General features: G+C 52.3%; 1 protein-coding gene and 1 long non-coding RNA gene across 2 annotated transcripts in view; one reads left to right on the top strand and one right to left on the bottom strand.

Moving 5' to 3' along the window:
- ECE1 (endothelin converting enzyme 1) overlaps positions 1 to 11,512 on the bottom strand; it is a 113,846-nt gene extending 102,334 nt beyond the window's left edge. Inside the window, exon 1 of the mRNA XM_033433191.2 lies at positions 11,375 to 11,512. Coding sequence (XP_033289082.1) covers positions 11,375 to 11,377 — 3 coding nt within the window. The 5' untranslated portion in view covers positions 11,378 to 11,512. The remainder of the gene's footprint in view (positions 1 to 11,374) is intronic.
- Positions 11,513 to 11,617: 105 nt separating this feature from the next.
- On the top strand, positions 11,618 to 16,581 carry LOC117202383 (uncharacterized). The gene is made up of 3 exons (XR_004484724.2): positions 11,618 to 11,777; positions 15,154 to 15,249; positions 16,223 to 16,581. It is a non-coding gene; the product is annotated as an uncharacterized LOC117202383 (long non-coding RNA).
- Positions 16,582 to 20,680: the final 4,099 nt, after the last annotated feature.

Genomic DNA, 20,680 nt, shown 5'->3' with positions numbered 1-20,680 from the left:
ATCCAGTGTCACCAACCCCAGAAGTTTTCTCTGAAGTCGCCTGCCTGGCCAGTGCTGACCATGCTCGAATTGGATCAGAACCATGGTGCCTAGCTTCCCCTGTGGACTGTGAGCTCACTAAGGCAGCCCTGCGTCTGCACCTTCTCCCACACCGTCTAGAGCATGGGGTGATGCGGAGTAGGCTTGTGGGAAATGTCTGCCCACAACATGGGCATAAACAAGCTCACAATATGACCCGAGTCCCTGACAAAGGTCTTTTCAGGGAGGCCCAATTCACTGGTAAGGCAATACAACTCTCTGTTGCCCATGGTGCAAATCCCTGCAGAACCCAAATCCCTTCCAAGCCCATCCTTGCCAGGTGCTGGGAATACAGATGTAAAGAGGTAGGGGCTCTGCTCCTTCAGAACTCCATCCGATAATAAAATCAGTTAACATCTACTAGGCAGTTATGGTATGGATCCCAGATTATGATAGGCACAGACTCTGGCTCTTTACAAGAATTATACTGCTTGTTTAAACAGCTGTATGAGTTCAGTACTATTATTCTTCCCATTTCAGTTAGGCAGAAAGAGAGGCTAAGAACTAAAGGGATTTGCCTAAAGTTGCTCAAGTAAATGCAGAGCTGGGATTCAAACCCAGGCAGACCGGCTCCTGATCTGCATTGGTGCAGGAGACAAGAAAGAGCAGGAAATTCCGTCCAAGGTGACTTGTAGCCTGATAGAAGGCAGTCGGGGGTGGGGAATGAAGGGGGCTGAGGGACAGTCTCCTTCGTCCCTCAAAGGGGATGGGTGGGCCGGGGACTGTCAAGAAAGTTTCTGAGAACAGCTGTGGAAAGAGGAACAGGCTAACGGGTTTGGGACATACATATGTGTGTTGTAATTAGTACGCCCATCTCGCAGAGTCAAGCGCTGAATATGCCACACGTGCTCTGAGCACAGCTTCCCCCGTTTAATGTTTGCAAACGCCCCGGAGCAGGTTGTTTACCCACACCACAGATGGGAAACCCAAGGCTCAGAGAGGAAAACTTACCTGCTCAAAGGTCCTTTACAACAAATAAGTGGTGAAGCCAGGGTTCAAGTTCAAATTGATACCTCAACCCCTGCTCTTGGCCCCAAGGCCATGCTGCACAAACAAGAATCAGTGAGTGTGTAGTAGGGACCTGGCGCAAAAAGTGGGAGCTGCCTAGGGTTCCATCCCGGGCCTGCATTTAATGCCTGTCTGCTCCCTATTCAGGCTGCAGGCAGACAGAATCGTTCCAGCCCACCTAATCCTTTCACGCATGCACGTGTGTGTGTGTGTGTGTGTGTGTGTGTGTGTGTGCGTGTGTGTTTGTGTGTGTGTGTGTGTGTGTTGGGGTGGTGGTGATAATTAAGGGCCTTGTTAAAGGGTCTCCCAACTATATGGGGAAGTAAAATAAACCAGCAGTGAGATAGGCTGATGATGGGAATCTCCTCACCTCCCCAGCCTAACTGTATTCACCAGAACTAGAAAACAGCACAAGCGAAGCCTAGCACGCAGCAGGTCTCTCCAGCTCTTCGCGAGGCTCAGAATTACAGAACTGCAATAGCCATGTTATTCAATCCTACTAACATTACGTTATTGACAGCTCCTGTTACCGAGGACCCACTATGTGCACATCCTATGAGCTCTACAAGAATCATTTCAACCACTCTTTAAAACACCATGAGAAAGGAATTACTATCATCCCATTCCACAGGGGAGAAAACCGAGGCTCAGAAACAGTCCCTGGCCCAAGATCACCCAGCTAGGATTAAGTGGCAGAGCTGGGACTAGAACCCAGGTCTATCTGGCTCTGAGACCCACATCTTAACAGAAAGAGCACCGAATTAGGAGTCCCGGAAGTCAGGGTCTAAGTCCTGCTTCTAACTCGTGTGGCCTCAGGCAAAGCCTCTTTCCCTTTCTGAGGCTCTGTCTCCCCGCGAAGAGGTTGTTCTGGATGATGTCTACGTCCCACTTCCATGCAGATCTTCTGAGACTCTGTGAACTCCCATGCCCTCCCTCTTCCTTCTCTCCACCCGCGGAAGCCCAGCAGGATACCGAGTAACCACCCACTCAGGGGCAGAGAAAAATGAAGTACTGCTTTCTCGTGGCCGCCTCCTGCCTCAGACCAGCCCGGGACACCCAGGAACCACCAAGCCACAGGATTTCCTCGAGCCGGGCCGTGGGAGCAGCAGCCCGAGGGCAGAGGGGCTAGGCGTGCCTTTGAGGCCATCACTTCCTCCGCCTCACTTCTCGGCAGGGTGTGCGGAAGCGGGGGAGGCAGGCCCTGGCTCTGTGCCCTTCTGGCTCCATGTCCCTGGGTCCTCAGGGCCTGGGGTGGTGGGAAAGGGGTCACTTTGGGAGAATCCCAAGCTCCCCCTGGAAGGCTGAGTTCAAATGGAGGTTTTAAGACAGGTCTATCTGGCTCCAAAGGCAAATTTTGCCCACCATGCTCTGCTGCCAGGAACATCCTGCAGCACCTGGGACGCCCCCACTACTGCTCGCCCGTCCTCTGAAGTAGCTGCTAAAATCCCACATCCTAGAGTAACACAAGCCTCCTTGCCCTCAGGACAGGAGAAAGTACTGAGGCCCACTCTCACCAGACACTGGCCTCCCCGCCTCACTCCTGCCTCCTACAGGCCATTCCCCCACACAGCAGCCAGGGCTTTTCTAAAACATAAACCAAAACGCGAGTCATCCCCTACTTGGAGCCCTGCAGTGGCTTCCCGTCACTCTAAAAATGAAATGCCAGCTTCCCCCCATGCTTGACAAGGCCCTGCAGGACCTGGCCCCTCCACGCCACCTCTTCCTACCCACTTCCTCCTTGCTTCCTCTGCCCAGCCACATCGGCCTTCCTGCCGCTCACAACGTGCCAAATCCCTCGTCCCTGCCTCAGGCTCTTTGCACCTGCTGTTCCTTCTGTTTGGAACTCTCCTCTCCCGCATCTTTGCCTGGCTGCCCCCTCCTCATCCTTCCCCGGCCGTCTAGAGTATCCCACCCCCCACCTCACAGCCACATTGTTTTCTTTCCTTTCCTTTCTCTGAAGTGATCTTTCTGGTTGGTTGGTTTGTCTGTTTGGTCTCTGGCTCCCTCCGCTAGAATGTAGCTCCTTAAGGGCAGGAATTTTGCTGCCCCATCCACCTCTGTCCCCACAATGATGCAAGACCTCATTTCGTCCTTATAACCCTGCAGATGAGGATTCAGGAGCTCAGAGAGGTGGAGAGACTTGCCCAAGGTCACAAAGCCCAAAGTGGCAGGATACAGACCCAGGTTCGCTCCATCGCCTTTGCAAAGCCTCCATGGGTGGGGCTCCCACGGCCAGAGGCCTGCTCTGGGGGGCTTTCACCCAGGGAGGACTGATTCACAGTGAGGTGCGTAGGGAGGGTACCAAGATGAAGAGCCTACCCACACTTTCCCAAATGGTCCTTTCTCAGAGATACGGGACAGCTGGGGTTCACAGGTGGCACAGGGGCAACCCTGGAGGTGGAAAAGCACAGAGCAATTGGGAGCAAATGGCTCCCAAATGAGGGGAGCCTACCAGAAACTGGGGAGCTGCGGAAACCTCAATCCACACAGTGTTTTGCAGAAGGGGAAACTGAGGACCAGGAAGGGGAAGGGACTTGCCTAAGGTCACACAGCCAATCAGTGGTAGAGCCTCATGGCCTGGGGTCTCCAGGGCCAGGACCCCCTCCCTTCCCTGAGAAATGACAGACGCCTAGAGAAAGCTCAGGCAGGGTCTAGGCAGAGCCCCAGCCTGGCTGCCAGGCCCTGACAGCAGAGGCAGGGCCGACAGTGTGGATCTGAAGCATTAAGACAAAGAAAGGACTCAAATTCCATCCTGCTTCTAAAAACATTCATCACGAAAGTACTCTAGGTTAGGCCATGGGGCCCTGGGCAAAGAGGTGAACAGTACCCTCCTTGGAGAACTGTGTGGCAGTTTCTAGGAAAGTTAAATACGCACTGACCCTACGGCCCGGCAGTTCAACTCCTAAGACCCACCCAAGAGACACGCACAGGAATGTCACAGCTGCCCAAACTGGAATCAATTCAAATTCTCATCCACGGACATTTACATGCACATCTACCCAGTGGGATGCAATAGAGCCTAAAAAGGCCCAGATACTGGCAACAGCACGGAAGAACTACAAACGGTCAGTATTGACTGAAGCTGAAGGAAACCAGACCCAAGTGTACATACATATGAATTCATGCAGATAAGGTTAAAAATCAGGCAAAACAGAGTAATAGAAAGTAGGTCAGCAGCCCCCTGTAGCAGGGATTGACAGAAGGGGGCACATGGGAACTTTCTGGGGCAGTGGAAAGCTTCTACATTTTGATCTAGGGGGTGATGATGTAGGTGTGTACATTTGTAAAAACAGCTGTACAAGATGTGTGCATCTTATGCAAATTATACCACAATTTAAAAAAAACGTACAATCTTGTCCTCAAGAAGCACCCACACAAGCAGCACCAGGACTGGCGTGTGGTTCTCGTGAGGCTGATACCGGCTGAGCCCCCTGTATGTGCCAGGACTGAGCTGGGATCTTCTGAAACAGCACCTGACGAAACTGTTCCAACTACTGTACAAACTAGGCCCCAGCATCTCCATATTAGCGACGAGGAAAACACAGCTCAGAGAGGTGACATGCTGTCCAAAGTGACAGAGCAAAAAGCGTGGGAGCCAGGCTTGAACCTGGGCCCACTGGTCTGTAGGTCCACTTCTGCTGACCGGCAGCTGCCTCATCCCATGCCTCCTCCTCTCCAGGGCTGGAGGGAACAGTCCTGTGTGTACTGGACTCGGAGCTTCTGTGAAATAGCTGCTTTGGAAATGCATCCTTCCTCCCCGCTCTGCCTCCTCCACCTTTCCTTGCTGCTCTCACTGCCACAAGTCTCGGAGGTCAGTCCTGGACCTCCATCCAAAAAAAGGAGCCTCAGCTGTGTGTGTGTGTGTCCGTGTGTGTGTGTGTGTGTGTGTGTCCGTGTGTGTGTGTGTGTGTGTGTGTGTGGTGTTAACCAAGGGGCTTTTCCAACCCTTGGGTTCCCCCAGCCCAGCCAGTGGCCCCAGAGTACTAGGAGGGCTTGAGGTTAGAGTCCCCACCCTTGGCTCCAGTCCCCAAGTGACGCAACCCAGCGTCTGGATTCAGAGAATCATAAAATGTTTCTCTGGAATAACGGCCACCACCACCATCACTCAGTTCTTACCCTGTGCCAAAAGCTATGCGCATTAATGCATCATCTCGTTAACCCTCACCAACGACCCTCCAAAACAGGTATGTTAGGATCTCATTTTACAGATGGAGAAACGAAGCTCAAAGGGATTAACTGACTTGCCCACAATCTCACAGTGAGGAAACGGCAGAGCTGGGATGCAAACCTCGTCTGGCCAACTTCACGCCTGTGCTCTGAACCAGAGTATTATGCTTGTGATCCTACAGGTCACAGCTGAAAAGGCCCCTTGAATCGGTCTATCCCAGCCATGTCATTTTACAGATGGGAAAACTAAGGCTCAGGAAGGGAGAGTGTCTTGCTCAGGGCCACACGGAAAGATAGAGGCAGAGCTGGGCTGGAAGCTACATGTATCTCTACCCTTGGCCTTGCCTTCAGTGACCAGAGCGGCCTGGAGCAGGCCATGTGCACCCAGAGAGGCAGCGTGTGGGAGGCAGAGGCTCTGGTTCCAGGCAGAGGTAAATATTGACATGACGGTGTTTACACTTGTAACCCTACTCCTCCTGGCTGCCACCCGCCCCGCTCCCGCCTACAGCCAAGGAGGCAAAGGAGCTTGTGGGGAGGAGCCCAGGGAAGGAGAGGCTTATGTGTCAGGCTCACACTCACGGGGGCATGTGGTCAGGAAGCTTGGGACATCTCCAGTCAGGGGCCACTGGAGACGTGGGCCAGGGCCCCCGGGGCAATGCCGGGAGCTGGGGAGCTGGGGGTCTGGGCGGGGAAGCACAGGCCTGGGTTGAAGTCCTAGCTCTGCCACTGCCTGGCAGTAGGACTCAAGGACAGTTGGTGAGTGGGGAGGAGAGGACTTCACTGTCAAGTGCTGTGCAAAGGTGAAAGATAATCAGTATTTCAGCCTGGCCCCAATCAGCTCCCAATGCCTCTGGCCACTGCCCAGGAGTCCCATCCAGGTCCTCAGGGGGCTTTCCCAGGAAGGAAGTTTCTGCTAAATTGAGTGGTAGTTTGGGACTGAAGCCAGAATCTTGAGGAATCAGGAGGCCGCTGCCCAGTTCCAGCTCCTAATTCCCTAAGTGGCCATTGGGCACCAGCTTTCACAGCTCTGTAATGGGGATAAACCTACTTCCTGTGGTTGGTGTGACAGTCAAAAGGGTTACATTTAAGTGCCAGGCACATGGTAGAGGCTCATTGTACCCCTCAGTCTTCCCTCCTGTAAAATGGGGACGTTGAATTAGACGGTTACAAATCCCCTTTTAACACAAGCATTCGAGGTTTTAAGAAGATCTAGCAGCCAGGCCTACCTCCCTATCTCTGGGCCCTGACATTGGGTCCTCCCTCAGCTAATTTCCTGAATGTTCTCCAGAAACTTGTTCCTCTGTTTCCATCTCCCCTGTCGGTAAACCGCCCCCCACCGCCCACCTCGCCAGGAGCCTGTGGGGAGGAGGGAGCCATTCTGAGGCTTGTCAGCGAGCTGAGACAGGCCAGCGGATATCCCAGGCACCCCATCCTCAGGGCCGCTGGGGAAAGGGCAGAACCCTCAGGGCCTAGACCCCCAGCACCTCTCACTGGCAGTGGGGTTCAGTCAGCGTTGCTTGCTCATTAAACTTTGCCCCCCAGACTATAACTCTTTAAGGACAGGAGAGTATCCCCTTGTTGTCATGTCTCCAAAGCTTGGCTCCTAGGAAGCATTCCATTCCACTAACTGTTGCCATATGAAGCAGCTCAGATGCCGCCTCCTCTGGGAAGACTTCCCTGATACACCTCCATGGCCAGGGTGACTCTGGAGCTGCATCCCTGTTTTCTACCTTGTTTCAGAGCCATTCAGAAGCTTCACCTTTCTCTCTTTTAGGTCAAAGTTCTTGGAGGCCAGAAGCCCCGCTAGTTATCTGCACGAAAGCATGAGAAGAGAAAGGTCAATGTCCACAGGGCTGTGGGACCTCTGTGGCCACAGCTCCCTCCTCTCCTCACTGCCCATTCTGGGCAGCATGATGGGGATGTGGGGTGGGGTGGATGGGGCAGTGACTGGTGTCCAGACTACTGTCATCTCTCCTAGGGCCACTCTGGCAGCCTCCTAAATGGTCTCCCAGCCTCCAGCCTCACCCCTCCTACCCATTCTCCAGAAAGCAGCCTGTACCATCATCTCAAAACGCAGACCTGACCACATCACTCCTCTCACTGCCCTTAGGATCGAGCCCCGAATTCTTAACCTGGCCCTCCCTGCGTGCGCCTGCCCCGGGGCCACCTCCCAACCTGCAACTGAATTAACTCCCGAGTGCACCATGTTTTGTCCCATCTCCCACTTACTGCTCCCTCTGCCTAGAATGTTCATTCTTTAGGCTACAACCTTAATGTCACGTCCTCAGGGAGCCTCTTCTGATCCCCAGGCCAGGTTGCCCTATCTGTTCCTCGACACCCTGCGAGTCTCCTTGGTAACAGAAATCACACTGGTAATTTCCTGCTCCATATCTGCCTGCCCACCAGACTGTGGAAGACAGACCTACCCGTCTCGTTCACACCACCCACAGCCCCAGCTCCTGGCATTATGCCACGCATACTTGTTTGGTGAATGAATGAATGAACGAATGAATGAATGAATGCAGCACTCTGACGGGGGCGAGGTGCTTAGCTAGTCAACCAAAAAGAAAAAATTGAGGGGAACGAAAAGTCGTAAACATTTGCTGATGGTTCCTCCCTCGCTGTCATCGAAGTGTGGACTTTAGCCAACCTGCTTATGTCTTGGCTGACGCCTGAAACTTTCTGCTGAATCCACCCTGTAGCCCTCTTACTCCTCAAATCCTGCTGCTCTCCTGGTCTCTCCAGTTCTGTCTGGGAAACAATGTACTTATTCTTTAACAAAAGTTAACAACATGCCTATTTACCAAAATGTTAGCAATAACCCAGTTATGAGCACAGGCTCTAGCCACACCGGGAAAGGTACTTCTGTGTTCCAGGAACCCCCTACAGACTGGTTCAGGGGGGATGTGGCTGGCCTCCCACCTTTAATTAATAATACTTTTTCCCTCAAGTGCTTAATAGGCAATGAAGCATTTCTACATTGTATCTTACAGAAGGAGCAGATCTGCCCCACTTGGTAGGAAAGGAGGTGTAGAAAGAGGGAATAACTGATGCAAAGTCACGCAGCAAGTTGGTGGTATATCCAGTATTCAAACCTAGGAGCTGGACCTGTCCTCAACTCAGCCACTTACGGTAAAGATGATTCCCAACCCTTAGCTGTGGCTTTGTGCTCAGCCCCTAGTTTGGAATGTAAAGGAACATTCTCAAGGCGCCACAAGAGTGGACTGGCAATGCCGGGTTGGGCCTCCTTCCCCCAACCTGTCCATCTGGTAACCCTCCAAACATCTAGGAGGTCTGTGCCTGCTCTGGCGCTATCTTGCTGTGTGACCCTGGGCAATCTCCTTCACCCCTCTGTGCCTGCTGCTGTGCCTCCTGAGAACCCTCATGTCAAGCCCGCACTGGGGGGGTCTACCTGAGGTCTCTGAGAACAGCGCTGACTCCCCGCCAAGGGGTTAGAGACCTGGGTGGGGAGCTTGGAACCATCAGGGAGCTTGAGCCAGGACAACAGGAAACAGCCCACACACTCTCCAAAGGAGCCCCACTAGGAACCCAGGGGCCAGGGGAAACTTGGCAACGATGGAGGGAACGCTGAATTGTTTAAAACCCATGGAGCAGGAGATCCAAGGAATAAACACTCTAGCGGCCCTGAATCACCCCCACCTCAGGAATGAGCACAGGGACTAGGGTTTAGGGGAAACCAAAATGACGGGGGCCAAGGAGGCCTGACATCAGCCTCCTCTGCACCCACATGCAGTGGACCAACAGTCCACAGTGGAGTTCTGGCTCCTCGGTCTGCCTAAGCCTCCAGCCATCCAGCCCCATCAGCATCCCTTGCCCACTCTCTCTCCTCTCTCCTGCCTCTCTGATGCCCAGGTGTCAGGCAAGCCCCATTCAGGCCTCTCCCGTACTCCCACACCTCTGGTCCCCTGCTCACACAGGTTCCCCTAGCTGGGATGTTCTTTCCAACTCAGATGTCACCTGCTGGGTGAAGCTTTCTCTCACCTCTCCATACAGAAGGGAGCCCTCACCTGGCAGGATCTCTCTACCTCTCCTAAAGATATGCCACCTAGCCTGAGGATTGCGTGGACATTTATGAACTGGTGGAAGCTCTCCTGACACAGTGTTTACGACTGTTTTTCCCTCCCTAGACAGCGCTTGGCATATAGTAAGTGTTCAATAAATCTTTGTTAAAAGGTGAGCCAATGACCCGTTCTCTAAGTATCACTCTTCCCTTCTCCCCACAACATGATGAATTTTAATCCTTCTTCCAGACTTAGCAAATAGGTTAGATGTCAGGCAGAACTTCCCACCTTGAGCTTAAGGTTGTACAAGAAAGGAAAGTTAGCTGTATTTGAGCAAAGCACTCTCACTGGGTTATCTCACTGAATCTGTACACTGTCCCTGTGAGATAAGACCCATCATCTCGCTTCACAGATGAGGAAACTGATACTGGGAGGTGATGACGTAATTTGTCCCTCTGGGGAAGTAGAGGAACTAGAATTCAAATCCAAATCTGTTTGATGCCAAAGCCAGGGGCCTCTCTGACAGGCTGGGAGGCTTCTTAGGTTGTAAGGCTCTGAAAAGTGTCACCAACGCAAGGTGACCTCTCTTTCTTTACTGATATTTAAGGAGAAAACAGTTCTCTTTCTGAGTAACTTAGGTCAGGGTGGGCTTGGAGGCAAAGTGGATGATATGACCTCAACCTCAACGACAGCCTTTTTATTTCCCATATACTGAGACCTTAAATCAAGTGCCATCCGCGGGGAGCTCAAGCAGAGCAATCCAGGGGCAGGTTCCTGATCTACGAGGTGGGCTGGATCCAAGATGGTCTCTAAGCACCCTTGGGTGCGGAGTCAAGCCATACCTGCATTACTACTGACTCCGGAGAGGCAGGTGGTACAGGGGAGGCGGACACTCGTGGAGCGAGAAAAGAGGGGACTGGCTTGGAGGGAAGATGAAAGGGATGTTGTAAGGGCACTCCAGCCCTGGGCAGAGTAGGGGCTGGTCCTGGGGAGCCCCTGGGGGGACTCGTCAGTCTACAGGGGATCCCATCCTGCCCCCACCCGGGCCCCCACAGGCTTGGCAGCATTGCCACGGAGAAGTGGAGGTGGCTGCTTCCCCAGGACTGGCAGCCACCATCACTGGCACGTGCCCTCCTCAGGCCCTACGTGGTGACCTGTATCCACTCCGCAGGGTACAGAACTGGACTAGAGAGAGAATCAGAGGGGCCTGTCCTTGGGGAAAGAAGCCACAGAGAAGTAGGTGGCCTTGGCCCCCAAGATGGAGAGGTGATCACTGGGCCCCAGAGAGATATTGAAAGGTCTTAGCTTTCCTTCCAGAGACAACCCTCCTCTCTAACACAGCCTCAACAACTCCGGCCCGACCAAATGGGTTTCTCTCCTAAGGCTTCAGAAACCCCCCTGAAATCCCCATGCCCAGCTCCCTTCTCCCCGGTACCACTGCCCATCCAAGTCAGTGCTTGGTCTCAGCAACCCCCTCCTCTGAAGACCCATTACCGGGAGATGCTGGGGAGACCAGATCGCTGGGCCTAGGGTCCCCAAGTGGCCCCTGGACTCTGACAGCCGCAACCTGGCTGCCCAGCCTCCACTCTCAAGCCCCTAGGGGAATACTGGATTCACAGTCCCAGGGCGCCCAACCTAGTCTTATGAAGGCGCTCGGCGCCGCCACCCACGATGCCCCAAGTCGAGCCCCGGAACCACCTCAGAGGCCCAGGACACTCAGGTCCTACCGAATACAGTCTCTTCAGATTGCCCCCGACCCCCTTACGGAACCAGCCGAGGGTCTCCAAGCCCAGCCGGGTCCAGGGATTTCCGGACGCCCCAGCCCAGAACCGCACCAAGGGACCCCGAACCGAATCGGCCACCCCAAGACCTCCAAACCCGGCCGGGTCCAGCCGCCCAGAACCAAGCTCGGCGCGGCCGCCCCCGACGGGACCGAGCGCGGCGCCGCCAGGCGAGCCGAGCCCTGCCCGCGCGCCCCCCGACTCCACGCCCTCCCAGGGCTGCTGCCTGCGCCCAGCCCCCGCGAGCCGGGCGGGCCCCGAGTCCCACTCCGGCGCCGCCGCGGGGGACCGTCAAGGCGGGCCGGGCGCAGCACTCACCATAGCTCGCGCGCTTCGCTCCGGCCCCGCGCTGCTCCCCGGGCCCCACTACCAGTTCCCGGCCGCACACCTCGGACGCCGCGGCTGCATGCCGCGGCAGCGCGCTGGGGCCCCGAGGCTAAGCGCGGCACCGGCGCCGAGTCCCAGGAGGCGGGCCCGCCGAGGGGCCAATGGCGGGGCGCGGGGCCCGGGCAGCTCAGCCAATCACGCCCGGGGACCGCCTGCCCCGCCCGCGCCCGCGTCTTAACCCTCTGCGCGCTGGGACTGGGGCCGGGGTTGGGGTGGCGTGCTGATCCCCGAGGGCAGAAACGGGCTGGGTCTCCGGCTTCAGGGTACGGGGTCCAGACCTCGCCGAGACCGGCTCGGGGCTGGCGGAGCCCGGGGAGCGGCTCAGCTGTGTCAGGTGCGCGGCGCCGGGAGCCTCGGCGACCTTTGTCTCCTGCCTGGCGCCAGCAAGGAGTGTGACCCAGCGTGCTGCAGCTGCGTGTGTGTGTATATGTGGGGTGTGTGTGTGTGTGTGTGTGTGTGTGTGTGTGTATGTAAGAGGGCAGGAGGAGACAGAAAAAGCGGAGGGGGGATGGATCCCGCGTGCCTGTGTGTTTATGTGTGGCGGAAAGGCAGAGACTATTTGTGTGACGGAAAGGCAGAGACTGACTATTTTGGGAGTTTGTTACTGCCTGCTTCCGTGTGTGTGTGTGTGTGTGTGTGTGTGTGTGTGTGTGTGTGTGTGTGTGTGTGTGTGTGTGTGTAAGAGTGAGAGGGTTGAGAGGAGAAGGTAGAAGGGAAGCAGAGAGAAGGATGGATGTTTCTCTATGCCTTTACGTTTGTATGTCAGAGGAGAAACTGTCTCTACATGTGGTTGTGTAACTGCCTGAGTGAAAGAGGTGTGTGTCTGTGTATTTGTATGAATGTGTGATCTGTACTTTTGGGGCCTGTTTTGCATGCACGTTGGTGTGGTAGAAAGAGACTTTGTGTCCCTGCTGTAAACAAGTGGAGCCCAAACCCCTCTGGTGTTGTGGTGTAGCATGTGCACATGAGAGGGGCAAGGCTGTTATTTGGTACAACTGTGTGTGTAGCCCAGTTTGCAAAAAAGAGAGAGAGAAATATTGTGGGTGAAGTGAAAATGTGTGTTTTGTTTATGTGACTTTGTGATTATCTCTATGTTGTGTTGAGAAAGAGAAACTAATATGCAGGGACCATGATAAGTGGATGTTTAGGAGAGACAAAGACATTCCAGAGGAGATGGTGTTTGGGCTTTGAAGGATGTATAGGAGTTCATGAGGCCAGAAGGAAAGACCTGGGGAATCTTGCCTACCAGTCACGGGTGACAGAGGTGGATTCTGGAAGACAGGGCATCTACTGCCAGCCACCCTGGTCAGGAGCTGGCCCAGAGTGATTCTGAGCATGCAGAGGAGGGGTCTGGGCACACAGTGCAAGGTTACAAAGGGACCATCTGCTCCTGGGCAGTGTGTGTGGCCACCTGGAGGGCAGGGAGGGAGCTGTGGAAATAACTCTCCCTGTTTCCATTCAACAGCCCTCTGAATTCTCCAGTGTGGAGGGAGGGAGACAGGGAGGAAGCCACTTGTCAGCATTCACAAAGCTTGTTGAGTGCCACAGACTAGAAAGGAGGGGTGGGCCCTGCCCAAAAGGTGACCAGAACTTCTCTGGACTTTGATGCCCAGACCCTCTTTCCATTCTGGAGGACTGGTAGCTTATACCATCAGCTGTCCAGGCCTGGACTGGTTTCAGATTCCTGACTATTCCTGGTTTCAGATTCGTGACCATTCCTGATGCCTGGAGGGACATTCTGAAATCCAGGGAGACACGAAAATGGAACCAGTTACCCTAGCTTTCCACTTGCCAGCGGTGTGATTCTGGGGGATTCCCTTCTCCTCTCTGAGCCTCAGTTTTCTCCTCTGTAAAATAGGATTTGTAATTCCTGCCTACCCCCCAGTACTGATGTGAAGATTTAATGAGTTAATGTACACGTGGGCCCTCTGTAAGCTATGAACCACTGGAAAATGTTAAGCGTTTCTCCCTTTATATTAAGTTCAAAGCACTTCAATACTGTCAGAAGTCTGGCCAGTGTTGCCTTTGGGGAGGGAATGACTGGAAAGGGGGCAACAGGGGGACTTCCGGCTGCTGGTAAGGTGGTTTTGGGATGGAAGGACTGGGGACAGGGCTGTGTTCAGTTTGTGAAGACACCTTAGGATCTGTGCATTTTTTTCTGTATATGTTATACTACAACAACATGTTCCAAAAAAAAGAAAAGAAAGGTCAGGCATCCTGACCACATTTTATTCACTCACATGATGGGCATTCTGGAATACTCTATCAACGAGGCAGGAACCGGGCTGAGTATTGGGGATACAACAGTGAACATGATGTGATCCTGACTCTATGAAGAAAAGAGGAGAAAGGGCGTGGCTTTCTCACCTCTGAAGGGGGCACATTGGCAGGGGAGGGGCTTGCCCAGAGCCACTCCCTGGGCTGGCAGCAGAACCAGGACTAGAATGAAGGACTCCTAGTGCTATGGCTCGGTCTCTTCCATTCCACCAGGCTGCCTGGGAGAGACAGGCCCTGGTCTTATGCTGCTCAGGGGAGAACAGTGAGAAGGTTTGCTGCTAACTCTGACCCTAACCTCCAGCTCCTTGAGGATCCTCAGAGCTCACCTCCACCAAACAGCCTTCTAGGAACAATTCTATTCTATAGATGCTATGATTCCCACCCCAGCCCCATGTTACAGGTGAGGAAAATTAATGTTCAGAGAGGGAAAGTGACTTCCCCAAGGTGGCACAGCCAGTCTAAGAGGATTTGGTCCTTTGCTGGCATCATGCTGCTTCTGTTGACATTTGTGGACTTGCTGTGCTCTCTGACAGAAACCTGGGTGGTTGTGTGGAAGGAAACATGTTTCCCTTGTCAGGCTCCTATAGACTGGATGGTGAGGGTGCTTCCTCCAAATACTCAGGTTTCTGGGCACAGCAGTCAGAGCATCTGGGCTCAAACTGGCAGAAAAACTCCCTTAAACTGAAAAGTACAGGGGTAGAGCTAGCTTTAGTCATGGCTGCATTGAGGAGCTCAGATGATTGTCAGGATTCAGTGTCATTCTCTTGGTCTGTCAAGACTGTTTCCCTCTCTGCTGGCCTTGTCCTCTGGCAGACTCTCTCCTCATGATCACAGGGTGGCTGCCAGCAGCACCAGCCAGGCATCCTAGTCTCTCAGCAGCTGCAACAGAAACAGGGACTCTTGCTTCAACTGTTCCAACAACATTCCTCAAACCAAGTCTCATTGGCTCTTACTGAGACATGTATCCATTCCTTGGCCAGTCACTGTGACCGAGGGTTCTGACTGGCCAGGCCATGGAGAGTGAGGGCCTCAGAGGTACCTGGCATTTGAGTCTAGTTGTGATTTCTAGCCATCCCAGCCTCAGGACTCACCAAGGTCCAAGAAGAATCCTCCCGAATTTGTGGAGAATCTTACATTTCATAGGCCTTCAAAAAATGGCAACCGTTATTATTGGTATTTTTCTTCCTCTGCTTTGCCTCTGTCATCATCTTGTACAGAGTAGACATTCAGTAATGTCTAGCATACAGTAGGTACCCAAAGAATCCTTAGTGGTTGACTGATTTTTGGGGGGAGTGGGGGGTTGCTGATGCCATGTACCAAGTCAGAGAGAGTCTGGACAAATTGGACAGCCCATGGCCTGCAGACAGGATGAGACTCATTATGAGAACTATTTAATTTTTTATTTTGTTTTGTCTTCCATAACTGAACTGAAGCTATAGTCTAGAGCTCCTGGGGGCATCACCAGACTCTCCAGGAACAGACTCCCCCATCACACACATCCACCCGCCAGCCTAGGAGGATATAATCAGGTAAGAATCAGAAAGAGCCCGTTAGGAGGCTGGTCCGGGAGGAGCAAGCAGAACTTGTCAGACCCAATCAGACTATTTCTGCAACCCTGCAGAGAGTTTGCCTGGGGTGGGGCTGGGGACCGGCATGTCGCAGCCTGATCCCTTTCTCCTTGGGCCACCAGCTACTCTGATTCAATTGGGCAGTTTGAGTTTCCATGAGGGGCTGGAGGTCCATTAGGTCTTGACTAACAATAGCTGCTATTTATCAAGTGTGTGCTGGGCCCCATAGTTGGCACTTTGCATGATTTAAATACAGGACCAGTGGAATATATTTTGGATACTCACATTATCCCTGCTTTTGCTTTACTCTTTCTGCTATTTTCCCTGATTTCAAGTGCAATTAATATGTGCTCACTGTAAAATAGTGTAAACAATATGGAAATGAATACAATAGGGAAAAAGTCCCCCATAATCCTACTCCTCAAACATCAACCACTGTTAACTCCTTGATGAGATTCTGCATTTAGCTGTATTAACAGATGTATGTCTGTTTTGTGAGAGGAAGAACATTACATTATTCACCTGTTCATAGCCTCCTTTCCTCCCTGCCTTTGAGGAAGAAAACTCTGTAGTTCAGGTAGCTTCAGCCTGGTTTTATTCTGTGGATCTGAGTAACAGGAGGAGGGAAGGGAAGGAAACAAGCTAAGAGGGAAAGGGCAGAGGTTGCTGGGTGGGAAAAGATGGGAGAGGCTGAAGCAGGGGGCAAGGAGGTAAGAGCAGTGCAGCCTGAGCTTTGAGAGAGCATTTGAAGGACTCAGGATACAGATTTGGAGGCTGTCTGCAGAGGGTGGGAGGGAAGACAAGAAAAAGAAACAGAAAGAGGAAAAGGAATGTTAAGAAGTTTTTTTGAGATTATGAATAAAATCACCTTTAACATTTTCAAAAGAATTGAATAAATATTTAAATTGCCTTTTGGACTTCCCTGATGGCGCAGTGGTTAAGAATCCACCTGCCAATGAAGGGGACACGGGTTCGAGCCCTGGGCTGGGAAGACCCCCACATGCCATGGAGCAACTAAGCCAGTGTGCCACAACTACTGAGCCCATGCGCCACAACTACTGAGCCCATGTGCCACAACTACTGAACCCGTGCGCCACAACTACTGAGCCCGTGTGCCACAACTACTGAAGCCTGCTCTCCTAGAGTCCGTGCTCCGCAACAAGAGAAGCCACCGCAACGAGAAGCCCACGCACCACAATGAAAAGTAGCCCCCGCTTGCCGCAACTAGAGAAAGCCTGCGCACAGCATCAAAGACCCAACGCAGACAAAAATAAATTTAAAAAAAAAAAAAAAGCCCTTTAAATTGCCTTTCAATTTTTTTCTTGCTGTGGGGGGAGGGGAGGAACTGGTGTTTCTTTCTAATTCAATAGTGATTTGAGGTTGTCCTCAAAGTGGCTCAGCTGTACCCAGGTTACTTTTTTATAAACAAAAAAATGAGATTACATAATATTAATAATTGCTAAAATGTATTGACTATTTACTATATGCCAGGCATTGTGCTAAATATTCTTCCATATTACTTTATTTAATTCTATAATATCCCAATGGGGGCAGGTACTACTATTATCTCATTTTACAAATGCGGAAGCTGAGGCTCAGAGAGGTGAAACAACTTGCCCAAGGTCACACAGCCAGCAAGTGGGGGAGCTGGGATGAGATAATTTTTCCATTATTTTAATCGACTGGTATGTAGTTGCTCAGTTTTTGTTGTCGTTGTTATTTGTGTGTTTATTTGTTAAGGAGCTTCAAACCCCTTTCTGCTTGTGATTGGGCAGGAATATACATAAATAAAAGTTAGGCATGTGCTGTCGTTGACCCCACAATTCCCTGCGGTCAGTATTACCCCTGTTTTCTATGTTAAGAACCTGAAGCTGAGTGGGACATGATCACTAATCTAGAGTAAGGCAGCTTTTAAGTTGTGTCATGGGATTTGAACTCAACTGTGTTTTCTCTGAAGGACCATACAGGAGCCGGAGCTGGGGTGGGGATCTGGGCTACATCTCGGTCACACAGGCACAGAGTCACAGACCCTGTGGGCTGGACCTGAAAGAGATATGAAAAGTCATCTATTCTAGTCCCTCTTTCCATTTATAAATCTCCTCTGCTGCTTCCCCCACAGAGGTCACATGGCCCAAGTCTGAACACCTCTGCTGATGGAAAACCCACTACTTTTGCGGAGCCCAGAGCCGGGGAAAGTAGGCCAGGCTGGAGCGGTGAAGCAGATGAAATGCTTGAGAATTAGCTGGGACAAGCACGGAGACTGCCAGCAGGGACAGGAGTGCAGAGAGAATGGAAAACCACTCCCTCCAAGTGACAGGAGGAGGGAGGGGAAACAAACAAGCTAGGAAGGCCAGAGATTGCTGGGTGGGAAAAGATGGGAGACGCTAGAGCAGGGACCAAGGAGGTAAGAACAGTGCAGGCTGAGCTTTGAAAGAGCATTTGAGTGACATAGGCTCAAAGGCCTTCCCTGCCAATAGCAGCTCTTCTATATACAGCCCCTCTCAGTGGGGGGAGTAAGGATGTGTTTTTTCAAGAGACCAAGTCACCCCAGAGCCAGACTACTCTAACCCAGTATATTTCCCCTTTTGCTTTGGCTGCTAGGAAGCTCTTAGGTAAGTTATATATTGAACCTCAGTTACTAATTTGGTACAGAAGCCTGATAGATTTCTCCCTATCTCTTTCTAGTAGCTTTCAATCTCTCTTTTATTTATTTATTTATTTATTTATTTATTTATTTATTTATTTATTTTTGCGGTACGCAGGCCTCTCACTGTTGCGGCCTCTCCTGTTGCAGAGCACAGGCTCTGGATGCGCAGGCTCAGCGGCCATGGCTCACGGGCCCAGCCACTCTGCGGCATGTGGGATCTTCCCGGACTGGGGCACGAACCCGTGTCCCCTGCATCAGCAGGCGGACTCTCAACCACTGTGCCACCAGGGAAGCCCTCAATCTCTTTTAAATCCATGTTTTATAATGTTTGCTTTACCACCGAGCAGCTGCTCCACTGAATTTTTGTAAATGGAGGAGATTTTGATCATAAACAAAAACATTCTGTAATGTGAATTTGTTGGTTGACAACTGGAGAGAGTCGGGTCCTAGAGAAATAGGATAGGGCATAGGACTGGACTGGGCCAAGGTGGGGGAAGGTGGATCAGGCAGGAGGGAGAGGATGTCAAGACCATCTTAGCAAATATCTTTTTTTTTTTAATTAATTAATTAATTTATTTATTTTTGGCTCTGTTGGGTCTTTGTTGCTGCACACGGGCTTTCTCTAGTTATGGCAAGCGGGGACTACTCTTCGTTGCAGTGTGTGGGCTTCTCATTGTCGTGGCTTCTCTTGTTGTGGAGCATGGGTTCTAGGTGCACGGGCTTCAGTAATTGTGGCACGCGGGCTCAGTAGCTGTGGCTCACGGGCTCTGGAGCACAGGCTCAGTAGTTGTGGCGCACAGGCTTACTTGCTCTGCGGCATGTGGGATCTTCCCAGGCCAGGGCTCGAACCCATGTCCCCTGCACTGGCAGGCAGATTCTTAACCACTGCGCCACCAGGGAAGTCCCTTAGCAAATATCTTTGGTCACATGGGGAATAGGTGCTTGGTGCTGGAGATATTCCACGTGGTGGGGAGGTCAGGGGCACTAGAGAGGGAGTAGCTGAGTGTGAAGGATGGAGTCACACACCCAGAGAGAAGGGAAGAGGGCTCAGGCAGTGGGAGCAACCTGTGCAAAGACCCGGAAGTGGGAAGGGTGCTGGAGGACAGGAAGAAGGCTCCAGTGACTGGAGTGCTTAGAGAAGTGAGGACAGTGGGTGAGCTGGGGCTGGGAGTGGTAGAGCCAGGCCAGGGCTTGCCACTCAGGGAGGTGTCTTTTATCCTAAGGGCTGAATATTTGTGTTCTCAGGAGGTTTCCCAGGGAGCTGCTGTTTCCCACTCCTGGGTGTTTTTGACTTTGGTCTGGGGGAGCAGGTGCAGGTAGGAGAAAAGCATCGAGCCAGGTGCCCTTGAAGCAGACCAGCTGCTCAGCCCCACTGACTCAGGGGACAACTCCCCAGGGGCTGCCCAGCCAGTCAGAACCAAAGATGGTGGACTAAGACCCCCCCAAAAACCCCACGTGACTAGGGCTGGGGACCATGGGATGAGCTTCCACTCTGGAGTCAGACTCCTTGAGTGGATTCTGACCTCAGCTGAGGGACCTTGGCCAAGGTTCCGTACTTCTCTGAACCTCATCTCTAAAATGCAAGTAATGTTACCTATCCTGAAGGGGTGTTTTGAAGATTAGGTGAGTAGACAAAAGCAAAAGACTTAACATAAAGTAGTTATTTCAACGAACATTCACTTCCCCAAACCCAGGGTACTAGGAAAGAGGCCTTTGATGGAACCATCCCCATACCCTACACCCCTGCCCCATCTCAAGTGTGATTAGGGCTCCCACGCCTGTGCTCCCACAGCCTATGTTACTGCTAACATCGCCCCTCCACTCTGTCTAGCCCAGTCTGTTTCCTGTGTTCCCTCTGTCGGTCTCCCCTGTCTGATCCCAGCTCTGTAGCCCCAGAAACAGGCACCAGCCTATAGCTGGTGCTCAATAAATGTCTATCGAACTGTACTGACGGTCTCTTCTAGGAGATGCCGCCTGATTAACGAGCACCTCCTCTCTGCATACACTATCTGCTTTAGACTTCACATAACCCCTATTTTCACAGATGAAGTTCCTGAGGGTCAGAGAGGTGAAGTGACTTGCCCCAGGTCACACAGTGTGTAGGTAAGTGACAACTTGGAAATGAACCCACCTCTATCTGATTACAAAGGTCCCGCTCTGGACTGAGGCTTTGTATGTCCTCACTATAGTTCTTTCACACATAGGGGAGAATTCAAAAGACTCCAGCTCAGCTTCAAATGGCTGGAGGACCTTGGGGATGGGGCCAGCCACTCAGAATCTCTGGGCATCAGTCACCCCATCTCTAAAACGAAGGGGTTTAAACAAGGAAAGAAAATGAAGGGGTTGGATCAGTGATTCTCAACCCTGGCAGCCTATTTATTTGAATTATTCGGAGAGCTTTTAAAATGTACTGGCGCCTGGGCCCCACCTCAGGTCAATTAAACCTGATCCCTGAGGGTGGATCCCAAAGTCCATCAAACTCCCCAGTGATCTGATTGCACGGTCAGGGCTGAGAACATCCAGATAGCCCCTCAGTGAGGCCCATTGCAAGAAGCCATTCCATCTGGCATGGCGGAGAAACCAGGGCTTCAGAACCAAGCGGGTGTGGGTTCTAATCCTGGATCTGCTCTTTCCCATACCCCAACGTCCTCATCCTGCAAAGGAGGAGAGCAAGGCTCAGTGAAGTCCAAGGTCACACAGCTCAGAAGTGCCGCTGTGGCAGTTTGAATCCAGGTCGGCCCTCAG

This window comes from Orcinus orca, chromosome 1 (assembly GCF_937001465.1).
Source record: "Orcinus orca chromosome 1, mOrcOrc1.1, whole genome shotgun sequence".
NCBI lineage: Eukaryota > Metazoa > Chordata > Mammalia > Artiodactyla > Delphinidae > Orcinus > Orcinus orca.
Note: the sequence above shows the minus strand (reverse complement) of the source record. Positions and strands in the feature narration are given on the sequence as shown.